Genomic DNA, 18416 nt, shown 5'->3' with positions numbered 1-18416 from the left:
TACATACCCTCACCCTTTCTCTTGATCTTTCCTTTGTCCGTACATTCCGTACACACACACACCCAACCATCTTTATCTTGCACAGATCGAACTAGTGAAAGTCACTTTCGAGTTCCTTGCAAGGTCAGGAACCTAATCATACCCTTAGTTTTGTGAAAGGACCTCAGAAACCCGGGAACTAGCGAGCTCCGGCGAGGTGCTTTGCTACTCCATCGTGATCGTGGACATTTCACGAAGTTCAAGGCTCAAAGGAGTCTTAAAACAACTTCACATGGATCATAGAGAAGTTTTGGAAGGGTTTGGACGTCGGGATAGGTCAGTTCCTCGAGTTGCAGTTTTGATTGGAATATCGAAGGATTTTCCAACTATTTCCTGTCGGTTTTAGGACTTCAAAGTGGTAAGAACATGTTCTACTCTTTCAGGGCTTCAAATCCATGTAAAGTTGTGAAGTTTGGTTGAGATTTGAGTGAGATATTTAAATTTGAAATTTTTCTAGTTTCCGACGACGCAGCAACGATTGGCGCCAAAATCTGACGAACCACCGGAGAAGGAAGAGGAATATTCCCTCAACTTTGACAGAATATACTAACGGCGTCAGGTAAAGTTAATAGAATATTCTATTATTTAGCTGAATATTCCCTAACGGCATTAAAGATTCCGTCAGTATGCCAAACACGTGCCTGTACGTGGCCGGCGCATGAAGGTGCGTGGAACGTCGAAAAATTATTCTAAAAATATAGGGATGCTCGTGGTGTTGGGTAGGCCTCGATGGTATATTCAAACATCCCAATTGAGTAACGTATCAGAATTTATTACACAGTTTTGGTTATGTGCTTAAAATTAACGTTAAAATAGTTGTTTCACATATAGGTGAGACGTTTCCGGAGGACGAACGTAGCCAAGCGAGACTTAAGGGTTACGACCCTACTACATACTAGTGAGTGGGCTTTTGGTTTTTATATATATATATATATATATATATATATATATATATATATATATGCGTTTCCCATAAACTGTTTTAAATGGAATTTCGTTTAAAATGCCATGTCATGTTTGCTTTACATTTTAGCATATGCATTAGTATAGCTTTGCATAATATTGCATGATGCTGCAGAGGCCCAAGTAAGTTCAGGTGAGTATATATTGACGGTATGGTTGCATGGTAGTTGATTATGAGTTGATGCACGTAGAGCTCATTGTCTTGCACCCCAGTGTTAATGCTTCGCCCGTGGCCAGGGCCTAGCCTTCACGTGATCGTTCACCTCCCGCACCTCACGCTCAGTTTAGATCCAAGTCAGGTGCCAGCCTGTCGTACAAACCACATTAGGTAGTTCCGACTTATGTGCAGGTTTAGTGCCATACATGTCACATTAGGTGACTTCGGCTGGCATATCACTTTTACATTGATTTATATCACCTGACTTACATATTTACTGTTGAGATAGTGACACGGCATATACTTGGTTTCCATTGCTTTCATGAATGATTTCTATATACGTATGTAGTATTATTTTCTAGGAAATTATACGGGTTTTACGGTGAGAGGTTATTACGTTTCAAAAGACAAAGATGTTTTTAAAACTTTGTTTTTACCCACTCACACTTTCTGTTTTGTGCCCCTCTAGGTTCTAGGTAGAAGTTCATGTTGGTGGCTTACGAGGATTCTACGGCAGTTCTGACAGACTTCAAATAATGTAGGGATTTCTTTCATGTCTTGTATAATTAACGCTTAGCTTGATGGACTGCACTTAGGTTATCTATGCTCTGATGATGTGTATCCATGCTTTAAACATCTTCACTTGCACTTATATACTTACCTAGTGTAAATTAGCTAGTTTGGTTTTTATTTACCCACATATTTGTATCTCTATCACTTCTGCACTACGCACATGACTACGTCACCCTCATGTGATGGCCAGCATGCCTCGATTTAGGTCGGGGTGTGTCATATATCTTTTCACATGCCAATTAGTTGAGGCTAGTATCTGATTATATATAATAACAAGCACTTCATTAACTAAATTAATGAGTATAAGACAATCTTGCTAATATTAATGTGTTTTAATTAATTACTTTCCAAATTGAAATCATGTTTGCATTTATTTAATGCATACCAAATCGTCTCCAACTAATTTTGCTTTTGATTTGTAAGTGATTTATCTGCCACTTAGTACTACAGTTTGGTGATATTCCTCTATTTGTAAGTGAGAAATTTTAGGTTCGACTCTCGTCAATGGTGAATTTGAACCACATTATTACTAACACATTGTGAGGCTTAACCATTTCCCCATCATTTTAGTGTAGATAATATCATTTGTCAAAAAAAAAAAAAAGTGATTTATCTAACTATAAAGTTTGATAAAAGTTCAATGGTGGAAGTATCTTTAAGTATTAATTTGAGTGTGGGCAATGTTAACATACTCAGTGAAAAAGAAAAGGCTGAAAAACAACGGTAATTGATCCACTTCTTGAGGTAACCAGGAGAATCCAGTAAATTCCTTCTTGAAGTAACCAGGAAATCCGAAATCCAGTTAATTTGAAGAATATTCTACACAAAAGTGGTCACACACACATGCACACATATATAAAATACACCATTCTTTTAGCCTAGCGCCATTTTGCTTGGAAAAGGATCATGTCCGAATCCCTTCCTCTTAATCCATCAAGTTCGGGAATATGCACCGTTGAAATTTAATCCAACAGCTACAAATAGAGGCTCACTTTAAAAGTTATAATAACTTTAGCCATTGGATCAAATTTCAACGGTCTGGATCCCCGAACTTGATGGATTAGGAGGAAGGGATCCGAAGAGAATCCTTTCCTTTGTGCTCCACACAAGTCGCTATAATCTTTTTATATTTTCACTTAATTAATTACCACGGAGGGAGAATATTTACACAAAGGATAGTGTATCACACACCCCTTTTACCTCCACACACCCTTGTTAATTTTGTTCATTTATTTTTTTATCAATTCATTCGATACAACCGAAAATTTGAGAGAAGTGTGTGAGAAGCAAAATGAGTCTATATAAATAGCTCCACCGTATACACAAGATAAGTAAAAAGGTTTTTTTTTTTGACAAGCAACGATAGATTGATATTTCATTAATCATTTCAAACAATACATAGGTGCCAATTGGATATAAAACTCCAGTGACCAAGAAAATGATCTGGAGGTGAATTTGCTCAAAACAAGACAACATAGTAAACCCCTAAATAGCTACCACATGTACGAAAACTTCACAAGCCAACCATTCAAAACTGTCATAAGACGACAGGTTATTTTGTTAACCATTGTGGTTAAATTTGGCATTATTGTGAAGTACTCATTGGTAAATTTTCGACTATACGTTCTGGGAAAATAAAATGATAAATAGAAGTCGTAATGGTATAAGAAGTAGAGTCGTAGTGGGATTGTTGAGATTGGCCTGGTATCTAATGCAATATATAAACACGTGCTGTCTCAGTGTAACAGAAAACAATAGAGTATGTAGCTGTGATCACGGAAACTAAACAGGAATTTGAAGAAGCGAACCCATCAAACTGGCCCCGCCTGGCTCGTCTGTTATTTCTCATCTCTCTTGCATGACTTGATCGACTCTCTTAATTTAATTAGTTTTCTCCTTCTTTCTTTCTTTCCATATATTAATTATATATGCACTCTCTGTATAGCTTGCCCAGAAATTTATAGTTTCGAAGAGGAAGACAGAAAGAGAGAGATCAACCAGCTGCTATTGATTTGATCTTCTCTTTCATTTCGTAACTCCCAAAAAACCAGAAAAAAAATCTAGTGGTTTGATTAGGGTTTTAGAGAGGGAGAAAGCTCGTTGATCTTGAGGTTAACAACCATGGAGCAAGGGATGGTGGTGGATTTAGAGTCTCAGACTGATAGAAGACCCGACAGTGAAACCCCTGGTATCTTCAAGAATGCCATTCGACCCGTCACAGTGAAGGTAAATATATATAGGGGAAATGGGTTGGGACTAAAAAATTAATTAAGCATTTTATTTATTTTTTATTTGAATAGCCCGAGATTGATGACCAGGATCCTATTTTCATTTTTTTTTTCTTGAAAAAGCCTAATACCATTTACATAATTAAGCCATTGGGTTTTCAAATTTCGATCAAAATCACAGTTCGAAGACGTGGTTTACAAAATCAAAGCCAAGAAGGGCACCAAGTCCGAAGAGAAAGTGATCTTAAACAGCGTCAACGGCCTAGTTCAACCCGGCGAAATCTTAGCCATGCTCGGCCCCTCCGGAAGTGGCAAAACAACCCTCCTAACCGCACTCGGAGGCAGACTTGGAGGCCGACTAGGAGGTTCCATAACCTACAACAACAAAACCTTCACAAACACAATGAAAAGAAACACCGGCTTTGTAACGCAAGACGATTTTCTCTACCCGCATTTAACGGTGACAGAAACCCTAGTCTTCACGGCACTTCTTCGCTTGCCCAACACGCTACCCAAGAGAGACAAGGTTATGCAAGCCAATGCAGTGATTACACAGCTCGAATTAACCAAATGCAAGAACAGTGCCGTTGGTGATCAGTTCATGAGGGGTATTTCGGGCGGGGAGAGAAGACGGGTTAGTATAGGACAAGAACTACTCGTAAATCCCAGCTTGCTCTTCCTGGATGAACCGACGTCAGGGCTCGATTCAACGACGGCTCAGCGGATTGTATCGGCACTGTGGGATTTGGCAAGTGGTGGGAGGACGATCGTGATGACTATACATCAACCTTCAAGTAGGCTGTTTTACTTGTTTCATAAGGTGATGTTGTTATCGGAAGGAAACTGTTTGTATTTTGGGAAGGCGTCAGAGGTTATGGATTATTTTTCGGGCATTAGCTATGTTCCCGTGATCGCTATGAATCCTGCAGATTTTCTGTTGGACCTTGCTAATGGTATGTTTCAAATTTGACTAATTATCTGTTTAATTACTTATTTCAGCAGTCAAGTAATTGCTTGAACTCCAAATTAGGGTAAATTTCTAGGAAGTCTATTAGGATCGATCGGTGAGACCCTCATAAACCTATTCAATGTCTTGGAAATGTCTGTTACATTGTCAGCAGATATGCTTGGGGGACAAATTTTGATCATTAAAATTCATGAGAAAAAACATTTATTGTCATCTCCATAAATTAATCTCTTGCTTGCAACTCTAGAAGTGGACATGCATGCAAGTGTACATGTTACAAATGCAATAGACGCCTGTCATGCACGTGTGTGCAAGTTTACAAACTATACATGTAGGTTTTGGGAGAAAGACTTATATGGTACAGGTATACAATGTTGCAATTCGTGTCAATCATACAACGCAATGTGTAATTTATAGTCCTACGTACGTAGCATTTTATAAAAACACTAAAAGCTACGATAGTCTAGATACTTGTGTCATAAAAGTTGCTCTCATATTTTGGCCAAGAAGCTATTGTGTTGTGCAAGAGTGTTTGCAAGTGGACATCTGATGTTTGTGAAATTTTGTGAAAGTAATAAACGTTACATTTTCTGCAGGTATGGCACCTGATGGATCAGTTTACAATAAGAGCAAGGTGAAGCAGAATCTGGCCTTGGCCTACAAGAATAACCTTTTAGATAGATTGAAAACTGAACTTCAAGAAACCAATAACTCCAGTCAATTTCAAGATGGATCTGTACAAGACAAGAAGTTTGGGAAATGGCCCACAACTTGGTGGCAGCAATTCTCTGTGTTGCTGAGGAGAGGAATGAAAGAGAGGAGGCATGAGGCCTTCTCTGGTCTCAAGATTGGTCAGGTATTGGCTGTGGCTCTTCTTGTTGGCCTACTATGGTGGCAATCTGATATTGCACACTTGCAGGATCAGGTACTAAAAATTCCATCCTTTCCTTTTTCAAGAATTTGCAATATCCAGTTTCAAAGGAATTTAGGTCAAGATTTTAGTGTTAATAAGGATCCGCTAAAAGGGAGACCACATTTGTAATATCGGTGAAACATCTTCAGATCACATCAGTGTACTACATCGATTATTATGAATAGTTGGTGACTCAACTTAACTTGATCACGAATGTAATGTGATTTATTACATATGGTTCCACTACTGTGATCTACTAACATTCTTCCTTCACTTTGATTGATATTATTCAGAGTGAAAAAAAAGTGGTTCCTTTTCTGGGTTTGGGACAATAGTGGAAAATATAGGTTGCATATTAAACCCAAACAAAAATAGTACTAAATCTCTACTACTAACTTGATTTATAGACATGTCAATAAATTTGAAAATTGGGTTTATGCACATAGGACGACATAATTTATCACTTAATTAAAGCAATGCTTAAGCTTCTCAATTATAACCATTTTTTAGCAACTTGATAATCTTTTGTGGCTGTGTTTACGTGCAGATTGGGCTTCTCTTCTTTATGTCTGGATTTTGGGGTTTCTTCCCTCTCTTCCAAGCAATCTTCACCTTTCCACCAGAGCGCAAGATGCTTGAAAAGGAAAGAGCTTCAGGCACATACAGACTCTCCTCCTATTTCATGTCGAGGATTGTTGCTGACCTCCCAATGGAACTTGTCCTTCCGACCCTATTTGTCACCATAACATACTGGATGGCAGGCCTCAAACCGTCGGCTGGAAACTTTTTCCACACCTTGTTCGCTCTGCTCCTAAGTGTTTTAGTAGCTCAAGGCATGGGGCTTGCTCTTGGGGCTTTGGTGATGGACCAGAAAAAGGCGACGGTTCTTGCATCAGTCATCATGTTGTCATTTCTTCTTGCTGGTGGCTACTATGTTCAACATGTTCCTGCTTTTATCTCTTGGATCAAATACATTTCACTAAGCAACTACTCCTACAGGCTCCTTCTGGGTTCTCAGTACAAGAAAAGTGAGACCTACCCATGTGATGGTAGGGTTTGCTCAGTTGGAGATTTCCCAACCATAAAATCTGCTGGGCTCGATGGACAATCGAGTGCTGTGGTTGCTTTGGTCATTATGGTTGTGGGTTACAGGTTCATCAGTTATTTAGCTCTCATGAGGATTGGAGTTACAAAGAAGAAGCACCCTTAGATTTTTAGTTAATTATATATCAAAGATAACAAGCTAGTTTGGTTTGTAGGGAAGACAGAAGAGAGGTTCACAAATGATTAGTACTTCAAGATTATACTTGCAGTTCTTGATCTTTTGGGTAGATATTTTCTTCCCAAGTTATTAGAGAGACATATGTGAGATACGCAGTTTGTGTGAGTTTTTCATTAGCAGGGTAGAGAACATGTAGACATTTGGTGTACTCTGACATTACATCTATGAATAATATTGTGACAATAGTATTTTCGGGCCAGTTACAAGCCTTGTTTTTTGAAATGCTGAAACTGTTTATCCATTCATGACTCAATTAAGGATAATGTTAGGAAAACCAAATTTTAAACCAAATTTACAAACCAAATAATGGGTCACCAATATGAAATAAGCACGTTAATAATCAACACTTCAACCACATCATTTGATTTAAAATTTTGGTTTCCCTAACATTATCCCTCAGTTAAATATCTGTATTCTAGACTCAGTAAACATACTATAAATCAACTGTTGTAGAAAATTTCCGTATCCTCTAGTTAATAATCTTTTGTCCATCTAGAGAAGCAAGATACCATCTTTCCTTGCTACTTGCAATAAAATAATTCCTTATTCAAGTAGTGTACCATAACTTCCATCCCTATTGTTCGTGAGTTTGTTTGGGCTCCAAGTTTCATGTTCCAAAATTTTCACCGCGATCCATGGTTGTGAATAACTATGTATTACTTCATTTTAGTTCCAGTTTGTTTAGTATGCATGGGAAGCACTTTGTTTGATACTTAATTGTTGTTCCCCACAAGTATGTCAGCCCTAAACTCTGAATATATATATATATATATATATATATATATATATATATATATATATATGGTTGTGTGTGTGTGTGTTATCCCACATTGTACGTAACAATAAAGAATCGGAAAATATTTCAGTAAAGAGAACAAAGCACACTCATGCAAATGAGAACAATAATACAAAACTTATGGCTTCATGCACCACAATGGAATCCTTCACTACACTATCCATAAGCCATAGAGGGTCGACATCCATTCAGAAGGAGAAGCCCTACTTCCCCTCTAGATATATGACTCACAAGAATGTGTTGTCGTAGAATGCAACGTACGACAAACTTCGTCCTCATACACCCCTTTTGCGGCAAAACACTCATTTTCCAGATTACATTTGCATAGCTATAGCTGAATCCAATTCGACGATCAGAGGCAAAAATGAAGCATAACTATTGCAAATTCCAACCATCACGTAAAGTTCAATAGCTAACACAGAGATCAGACTTGGAATTCTAATTGGTACAACACCTCTAAAAGCTCCGATATGGTCTCTAACCACCTCTAAAGCCACCTGTTGATTTCGTAACGCGAACCCTATAATTTGCATCATTTTCTTCAAAAAAAGACCATTCAAATATTTCATAAGCCTTCGCCATATCCAGCTTCAAAACCAATTTTTTTCTTCCAGATTTACCTTTCATTTTCAAACAATATACCGACTAAAATGCAGCAAGAACATTGTCTAATAAAGTCCTTTTGTTAGGGACGAATGTACTCTGGAACTCAGAGATGACATACAGAAGCACTCTCTTGAGCCTATTGACATTAAAGAACCCGATTAGCCTAAACTCTTACTCATAAGCGAACAGTATTGGAAATAAGGCATCCATAGTACAATTAAAAATATCCCCTCCCATAATGTGTATCAAGACATAACCAACAATGTCTGTATACTTTTGATAGAAAATAAGATACATACCATCCATTTCAGGTGCAGTTGATGGACCCATGTATTTAACTTCAGTCTTCAACTTGACACGGGTGAAAGGTAAATGATCCTAAAAGAGATTAGAAGGAATACATAATTTCATTTGCCATCACTGCCCCATTGGAGGTAAATAAAGAATCATAAACCCAACAAAAAGAAGTACCTTAAACTTATATCACAGTAGGATCCAGGTTCACTTGAAAATGAATCCTACATTGATGGGAAAATGGATCTTACATGATCTTATATCTGTAGTTGAATTACTTCTCATATTGCCCCATTGGTTTTATAGTGAAACCTCAACTCTTTAATGGTATCAAAGCAGGTCTCATGAGTAAAGTCAAATGGTCACACGTGCTCCAATTCGCTCAATTTGTGTTGTCTACATGTTAGACTTGAAATTTTACTACACGTGAGGAGCTGTATTGAGAATTCACATTCATAAGTAAATACCTTATATAAGCTTATAAGTAGTTGGACTACTATCAATTGATTTTAATACGAAGCCACAAATCTTTCAGTGTCCTCCAAACTGTAAAAGTCGGCCCATTATTACCTTTCATATATGCTGATTTCCATCATCCACTATACTTTGATGTCTTGGCAATTCCCAAAAGCAATGCCTTTGCAATGTGTGAGATTTATTAGTAAATAAATTATGCGAGAGTCAGCTATCACTTCGGGTGGTTAGAGATAGAGGTGGGTGGCTTCAGCAGCATTCATAAAAAATTATAGTCCAACACTATTTTTGGTGTGGATTATTTAGGAATGGGGGGCTAAATTTGGGATTAACAATTGGAGATGACCTTAGTCTTAGAATAATGCAATAAAGCTTAATCCTCAAAGGTGAAAGAAAACGAGCTGCAAAGGATTTGTGCCTTTCTCCTCCGGTTGAATAATATTCCCTCTGGTGATTTTTGTTGTTGTGATTTTCTTGTAGTCCTTTAAACTTAGCCATGGGGTTATAAAAAAATAGTCAGCCCTTTGAATAAGCCGATAGAAATAGTTGCATGCAAAAGAGATATGAGTTACTTATCTGTGCTTTTATGCTTATTCTTCATGCCAAGTCCACAATTGATATCATGCCTTCAGTATATCTTAATTTGACTAAACGCTCAATCTATCACCGATTTGAAGGGCTCCGTTGCGATTTGCTAATATGGTTTTTGTCTAAGTCAATCAAGACTTATGTTTGCTTTTATGTGCAGTTGGATCATTGAAAACCAAATTTGAGATCACAGATCCATCAATTGTTCCACATATTCTTTATGACGAGAGACGATAAGTTATATGAGGAAGCGGATTTGATTCGTGGTGCCAATCAAGGTTTAGTGTTAGGCTTTCCTGGAATGTTTACATGTTTCTCTTTTGAGTATTATTTGGTATATCTTAGATGTCTATAGACATCTTGATGTATAATTAAGAATTATCTAATGAAATATCATTTCTTAAAAATTAAAAAAAAGAAAAAAAAACTTAATCCCCAAAAGATGATGCCTTTTTTATAAAAACGAGTCGATGTTGTGATTTACTTATGCACCAGATCCAAAAATTATAAAAAAAAAAAAAAATATTTCCAGTGCAAACGAAAAATAACCCACATACATAATACCAAAAAATTAAATGAAAACGAAGGCAGGTAGAGCTATTGTCAAATTGAAAGTGGCTGTTTTCTATGTTAATATTCATGTTAAGCAGCGAAATGAAGTGATGCAGATCAAGGGAGGTATTAAGGGTTCCACATTATTCGTAAGATAATTAGTTAAATAGTTGTACAAGTTAGCGATACAGTTAGCAAGTTTGTTAGTATTTGGTTAGAGTTATTAGGCTTTCTATTATAAAAACAGAGTGTGTAATCATCATTCTTTTAAGTCAATATACAAGTATCATATTTCTCTCTCTAAATTCTCTCTAGTTCATCTTTCTCAGTTACTCTTTCTTCTCCATTTTCTATTTGATTCTCAAATATTTCAATGTAGTTAACATGTGGTAGCTTGCATTCGCATATGGAGTTGAAAATCTTCAATTACATGCATAACTGAGACTGTAGGGTTAAGCAACGGTGTAATTGTCGATCCCAATTAATTGTCAATTTGAAAACTAAGAAAATCGTCAAATTAAAATATTTACAAATATTCCCATTATCGTTATTATTACAAAGTTGAATTTGAGTGTCAAAATGTTGGTGTTAAAGGATGCATATAACTAGAAAACTGATAAGATAGGCTAAAAAAAGGTCTAACAGTTAGGCTAAAAAAAAGTCTAACAGTGTATGTATGCTCATTTACTGATAATATTTTCAATGCCGAAATGGTGTCATTTGTCTGGATTTGAACTACGAATGTCAATGAATTCCCAAGGCAATGTGAAACTCCATGTCTAATCTGGTTTAAGTTTTTTAAGATTGAGTATTCGAGCGAAAGTACGTACTAATTGAACAATTTTTCTTTTCTTTTTTCTCCTTTAATGATGGGAATCTTAGTTCAAATCTATTAATTTGAATCATCACGGTAAGCTTGGTTGAGACAATATTTTGAACTCTCACAAATAACCCTAAAATTAATTGCATGCTACAGACTCTTTTGGTATAGAAGATGGGTTGAAATAGATAACCTTTCAAATGAGACTGATTGAAATTAGTTAGACAATCTACTACTACACTTATCAAAGTCTTAAACTTTCGATTAATATCCAAAGGAAAAGATAAAATAATCAGAGCATGCAATACGTAGATATATGGAATGAACACAACAATTTACGATGAATAAAGTTAGGGACTACTGTCATCAATTTTCATTATCAGGGACCAAAGTAAGAAATGATGTCAACCTCATGAACGGTTTTGGCTAAAAAGGAGGGGTTGATATGATAAAAAAAAATAAATAAATAAACCATCAAAAGATGGTCACATGGTCGCTCACGTGACAATTTAACGATGGTGTTGACATATTTTTTTTACAGAAGATCAATATGATTTTCGGTGAACAAACTCAGAGACCATTTCTATCGATTTTTAATCTCATAACCAAAGTGAGGAATTATACTTATATCAATCTCAGAGACAATTTTAGCTCAATAGCCAATGATTGATGATATTTTTCCAAGCATTAGTATGGAGTCTGGATTCTATAAAATACCATTTTTGACAATTAACATATGGTAATCATGTATTGGACTGTTTGTCACATCTTACTATGCTTTAATCCTTATATCTACTCGTGTGTACTTGTACATTTTGTATTGGCTAAGGACCATATGGTATCAAGCCAAATAACTAAATGTGGTAAAGAATATACGACTCACTTTTTTTCTTCTTCTTTTGAAATCACGTGTGACACACGTTCAATAACATAAAAGGAAAAAGAACTATTGAGATAATGCTTGATAAAGGTTTTCATAAATCTCACTATTTAAATATTTTTTGCACATTTCTTCTTACTTCCGATCATCATATTGAATAAGTATTATTAAACTCAAATAATATATAATTAAATATGGTTGTAGAGGTTTGAAGTTAAAGTTCATCTTTTCAAATGACGAATCATAATGATAATTTGTTTTGCGTTCACGTTTACTATAAAAAAATTTCTAGTTATACGTCATGTATGACTTTCAGGTACGTCAGTTTCACAACTTAAGATTCGAATATGCTGCAAACCACGAGGCTTGGTCAAATCTATCAAAACTAAACATTGAAACGAACAATTATTAAGTATTGTGATTCAAAGTTCAAGCTCAAGGTCGTGTCTTGCAGCAAAACTAAAAAGTAGGTACCGAATCTTTCTTTCGCGTGACAAGTTTCATGCCTTTTTTCAAAAGCCAAAACCGTCCAAAATTTAAACGCCACACAAAGCAATTCACCTGCCGCCATCTAGCGCTATACTTTCTTGCACGTGGCAGAAACCGATGACCCACATTTTATTTTTTTCAGTAATGCTAGTTAGATTAAATTTGTAAGGTGTATTTATACTCACTATTATAATTATATTGTATGTTCACTATATTGTCCCAAATCATTTGTCATGTGTCATTTCATCTAAATTTCTAGGAGCGTTTTGATATAGGTGCCTCAATTTTGAAATTTTTAGATTAGATATCCTTATCTTTTAGACTTTTGATTAGGCATTCTTAATCTAATTTTTAATAACAAAAATTACATATATATATATATATTTTTAAAGAAATGATAGTAGATTAGTAAGAGGATAATAAATCATACATTATGAGAGAGGGCCTCCACAATCACGTCCGAAGGCTCCTCAAACCAACAAAAATCCTCAGAAAAGGAAACAGCCAACTTAGCCATACTATGTGCCACGCCATTAACAGTACGCCGCACTTAACGCACCTGCGAATCCACAAAACCCCGCAAGAGAGCATGAATATCGTCCACCAGAAGATCCATCATAGAAGACCCCTGAATGCGATGCCCAATAGCCTGAACCACCTGCAAAGAGTCACTCTCCACAATAACGTGATCCAAAAGCCTATCTGTAGCCAGCCGAACACCCTCACGAACAACAAGTAGTTCCACCATAATTAGGTACAATGCAGGGGATATTTTGCGAACAAAGCCTCCAGCATAGCTACTGGCTGCGTTGCGAAATACCCCACCCACACCACCCAAATTAGAACCAACAAAGAAGGAACCGTCAACATTAACCTTAAGGCCTGGTTTGGTACTGAGGTAATTCTAAAAAAAGCTGGTATCAAAAAAAGTTAGGAGCTATTTTTGTGTTTGGTAAACATTCAGCTTCAGCTTTTTTTTCACAGTTTTGGGTGAAAAAAAACCAAAAACAAGAAGCTGCAAAACCCAGCTTTGAAAAACAGGCTTTTTTTCACATCTGTTTTACATAAAAGTTTACCAAACACTATAATACTGCTTTTTTTTTTTTTCAAAAGCACTTTTACAAAAAAAGTTTACCAAACACTTTGCTGCTTTATTTCACAGCTGCTTATTCTCACAGCACAGCAGAAGCAACTTTTTTTCAAAGCACAGCAATACCAAACCAACCCTAACCCACCCTGATGGTGGGAGAAGCCAACGAGAAGGCACTTGAAGAGGACAATATTCAAACGACACTTTTCATTACTCAAATAGAAGATTTCATCAAAATTCTAAAAATACAATTAACATCCTATTAACTATAACGTACCAATTATGGACATGATATATGAATGGACATATGTATATTATACCATAACTCACTTCCAACGACACTTTTCATTACTCAAATAGAAGATTTCATCAAAATTCTAAAAATACAACTAACATCCTATTAACTATAACGTACCAAATATGGACATGATATATGAATGCACATATGTATTAAACATAATGTATTATACAATCTTAATTATGGTACGTATGAGTATTTTGGTACATTAGAGATTAACATAACATACCATAATTGGTACATTATACAATCTTAATTTTGGTACGTATTAGTATTTTGGTACGTTAGAAATTACTCAGTTTGGCACGTTATGTAATTCTTGTTTTAGTATGTACCAAGCTACTGGTACGGTGTATTAACCTAACTTTGGTACTTACAAGCTAATGGTACGTTATGATCCTTTAAAAAAGATAAATTTTCATATTAAAACTTTGAACTAAAAATTTGATATAATAAATTCATAACAATTAATTATTGGGATAATGACTCAATAAAAATTTCAAACTTATTTTCTTCCACAAATTTAGGGATTTTAGATCTGATGAGTTTCGACATAAAAAACTCTTATTTTCATTTTTTTTTCTTAAAATTTACTTAAAATGATGAGTTGGAAATTAGAAAATAACACGGATAAAGATGGAAGCATCTTAATCAAAATTCAAAGCGTTTGAATAATGATTTGAAAACCCACAAATGTTTAATTAACATGATGTAGAACTGGGCACTTTTATCTAATTAATCCAAACTTTTACGTTAAATGTAGCTTTTTCAATATTAAGTGAAAGGACATCGGCAGATGATTAGGTATAGAGGGTGCATACACTGAAGTCTAGGAAGTGATTAAAAATGATCCCAAATTTATAGACTAAATTTGCAAATTGAGTAATGTATCATCAATAAGAAATAAACACGTTAATCGTCAACTTTCATGTTATTTAATTTACAAAATTTAACATACACATTTAATTTCCTTAGTATTGCCAATTTAACCTATATATTTAGTTTCCTTAATATTACCTATTTCTTTTAATTTTCAATCATCGAATCAAATATATCATAGAAATCATGATAAAAAGTTAACAAACACTTGTAAAAATTTGTAAGAGACAAAACATCGACTCTTCTACTTTTCAAAACTCGATCCTCACAGAAAACACATGTCATATAATAATCTTAAACCTCCTCTACGTGCCCAAATATATGTTGTTATATGGCCACGTTTGAGATCACAAGAAAATACCAAAGATAAAGAACAATCCAGTCCTCTCCACCTCTCAAATCTAGACCAACCCACATCATCAGTTTTAACAAATTGCCAATAATCATACATATATATTATATAAAAGGAATCGTTATTAGCACTTCAAAAATCTCATTCTACATTTCAAACTTTCTATATTAGAAAAGAAAACTACACTTATGAGAAATGTAAAATGAGATTTTTGGAGTGCCAATAACACTTCCCTATGTAAATCCCAAATAAAAACAGTCCAAAACCCATGTATTAAAATACTATCTAATCATACATGTAAGCTAGCTCTTAGTGGTTGATGAGTGGAAGAAACCCTAATTCCTCATCAACAGACACATGCACATCCAAAGTACACCAATAAACCAACCAATAATATAAAACTAACACAATGATATAACTATAAAAAATTTCTAGATTGTAACTATAAAAAATTTCTAGATTGTAACATACTTTGGAGTGCACTTAAAAATTCCTTGTTATAACAAATGTTATGATACTTCGGAGTGTCTATCCTCTCAATGTTTTAGCCGTTAAATTTTCGTCTGTAATTATGAATGATGAATTAACAAGTAAAAATTATTAATGTTTTAACTGTTAGATTTCGTTATATGTTATGACTAATGATTTAGTGTTTAAAAATTTGGTAGTAGCATACTATAAAGAAAAATGCTAAGAAAACTTTTTATAAATTTTATATTACATCTTACAGTTTAAAGTTAAATTTTTGTGTCAAAATTATGTAATCCTTGTTTCTCATGCCACCCCGAAACCGCCACACCTCTTTTTCCTCGTCTTTCCCCATCAACCCTCCCATCTTTTGACAAAATACCAGCCTAACTCCCCTCCGATCTGTCCACGTGTTAGCGCGAGTCCCATGTTTTTCTGACCGACGTGGGTTAAGCCACGCGTGGAAAACGGCTGACACCCCCTAGAAAAGCTGCGACCCTGGGCCCCTGCCTTTTCGCGCCAAAGAAAAGGTTCCGGAAGATTTTGTTTACTCCCGACACGCGTCCCGTTACGGGATGAGTCAGCACGGTAATATTCGTGATGGTTCATGCACCGAACCCCCAGGGACCATATTACTCGTTATCGGATAAGGTCGATCGCACGAATCCACGATTACGTCGAACTTCAAAGGGGCGCGTGGCAATTTCTAAACGGGTGAGTATTCCGGTGGGCCCCAATCATCCGCAGCACGACAGAACGACCGTACATATCATCCCTTCCCTGCTCTGCTATATATAACCGCCATATCTCGGAAACTGAAAAAAAAAATATTTTGCGAATTTGGAGGTCTGAAACATTTACTCTCTCTCCTCTCTCCTCCAGTTTTATTTCAAATTCCTCTCTTCTGTTTCTTTCTCTCTCTCTAAAATCTTCCCGATTCAGTTTCGAGCTCTAAAATTTGTGACCAGAAAAATGGGTGTGCCGGAAACCGACCCACTGTCTCAGCTGAGCCTGCCGCCGGGGTTTCGATTCTATCCGACGGACGAGGAGCTTCTGGTTCAGTACCTCTGCCGCAAGGTTGCTGGGTACCAATTCAATCTGCAAATAATTGCTGAAATCGATCTCTACAAGTTCGATCCATGGGTTTTACCAAGTAAGAACCAAAACCATTTTTTTTTATTTTACTGTTTTATCACACTAACCATTTTTGAATTGATTAATTTGGTGCTAAAATGAACCGAATTTGATGTCGGTTTTGCAGGCAAAGCTATATTTGGTGAAAAAGAATGGTACTTTTTCAGTCCGAGGGACCGGAAATACCCGAATGGGTCGCGACCCAATCGGGTTGCCGGCACTGGGTACTGGAAGGCCACTGGAACTGATAAGATCATAACAACTGAAGGTAAAAAAGTTGGTATTAAAAAAGCCCTTGTTTTCTATGTGGGCAAAGCCCCCAAAGGCATCAAGACCAATTGGATTATGCACGAGTATCGCCTCATCGAGCCCTCTCGCAAAAATGGCAGCTCCAGGGTAAATAATTTGTTAATGATTCAATCCCCGTTTTGTTTTTTATTTAATTTATTCGAGCGATATTTAATTGAATTCGAATTTTGGGTTACAGTTGGATGAATGGGTTTTGTGTCGTATTTACAAGAAGAGCACCAGCTCAGCAGCGGCGGCGGCAGCACAGGAGTCCGTAACGAGCGTTTCGGGCAAAGAGCACAGCAACGGCTCGTCGTCGCCATGCTCTTCTCAGCTCGACGACGGGCTCGAGTGGTTGCCGGATATCGACGACCGGTTCTTCACCCTGCCCCGGATAAACTCGCTCAAGACGCTGCAGCAGCAGGACAGCAAGCTTAATTTTCAGAATACGGGTTCCGGGAATTTCGACTGGGCGAGTCTCGCGGGGCTCAACTCGGCGCCGGAACTCGGTCTCAATAATCAGACTCACCAAGGTCAAGGACAGATGAATTTGAATTACAATGACAATGACATGTTTGTCCCTTCAATCCCATCTCTCTGCCACGTGGAATCCCGGCCGGAGAGGGTTGGGAAGACGGCGGAGGAGGAGGTGCAGAGCGGACTCAGAACCCGGCGGGTGGACAACTCGGGATTCATCCAGCAGAACTCTCAGAACTTTTGTAACCCGGTTCGGCCCGGCGGGTTCGGGCTTTGGCAGTGAAAAGTAAAAAGTGAAAGTCAAAAGGGCGGTAGAGAGGGAGTGCATTTCGGTAGAGAAATGAAGCAGGAGTGCATTTCCGTAAATACCTGGGATTCTTTGGGCTAACATGTTGGGTTAGATAAAAAAAAAGTAGTCTGGGAAGGGTAGCATGATAAGGGGTAGATGGAGCTTTGTCGTCCTTTTTGCCGGTTTTCGGCCGCAGATTCAATGAACGCATAAGTTAGAACCTTTGTACAACAATTAATCTAAGAATATAGAATGTCATTTCCAGTTGTCAGATATAAACGGGTCAAACATTCGCATCTGCCATTCGTGTGCAATAATATTGAAAAGTCAAATTCTAATAGTGATTATTCTCACCAAATAGAGTAGTGCTCTAATTTTTATGACTTAAATTTTTAAGCATTATTGAAGAATGAATTATTATTATTATTTTTTTAAAGTAACTCTTAAGATAAAGAATTCTGTAACTATCTTAAGTTAATTTAAAAATAACTAGATTTTAATAAATATTTAAGAGTTACTA

General features: G+C 36.5%; 2 protein-coding genes across 2 annotated transcripts; both read left to right on the top strand.

Annotated features, from left to right (window-relative positions):
• Positions 1-3603: 3603 nt before the first annotated feature.
• On the top strand, positions 3604-7321 carry LOC137742840 (ABC transporter G family member 9-like). Its single transcript, XM_068482787.2, has 4 exons — positions 3604-3958; positions 4142-4913; positions 5524-5852; positions 6388-7321. Exons 1-4 carry the CDS (start codon positions 3854-3856, stop codon positions 7048-7050), a joined length of 1869 nt encoding a protein of 622 aa, XP_068338888.1. The 5' UTR covers positions 3604-3853; the 3' UTR covers positions 7051-7321.
• A 9210-nt stretch (positions 7322-16531) lies between these two features.
• LOC137742164 (NAC domain-containing protein 72) lies at positions 16532-18194 on the top strand. Its single transcript, XM_068481947.2, has 3 exons — positions 16532-16861; positions 16970-17238; positions 17330-18194. The coding sequence occupies exons 1-3, from the start codon at positions 16681-16683 to the stop codon at positions 17888-17890; spliced, it is 1011 nt and encodes a 336-aa protein (XP_068338048.1). The 5' UTR covers positions 16532-16680; the 3' UTR covers positions 17891-18194.
• The last annotated feature ends 222 nt before the right edge of the window (positions 18195-18416 follow it).

The sequence above is a fragment of the Pyrus communis genome, chromosome 11 (assembly GCF_041283825.1).
Source record: "Pyrus communis isolate YQ-2024b chromosome 11, ASM4128382v1, whole genome shotgun sequence".
In the NCBI taxonomy this organism is placed as follows: domain Eukaryota; kingdom Viridiplantae; phylum Streptophyta; class Magnoliopsida; order Rosales; family Rosaceae; genus Pyrus; species Pyrus communis.
This window is presented reverse-complemented; position numbering and strand designations above follow the sequence as displayed.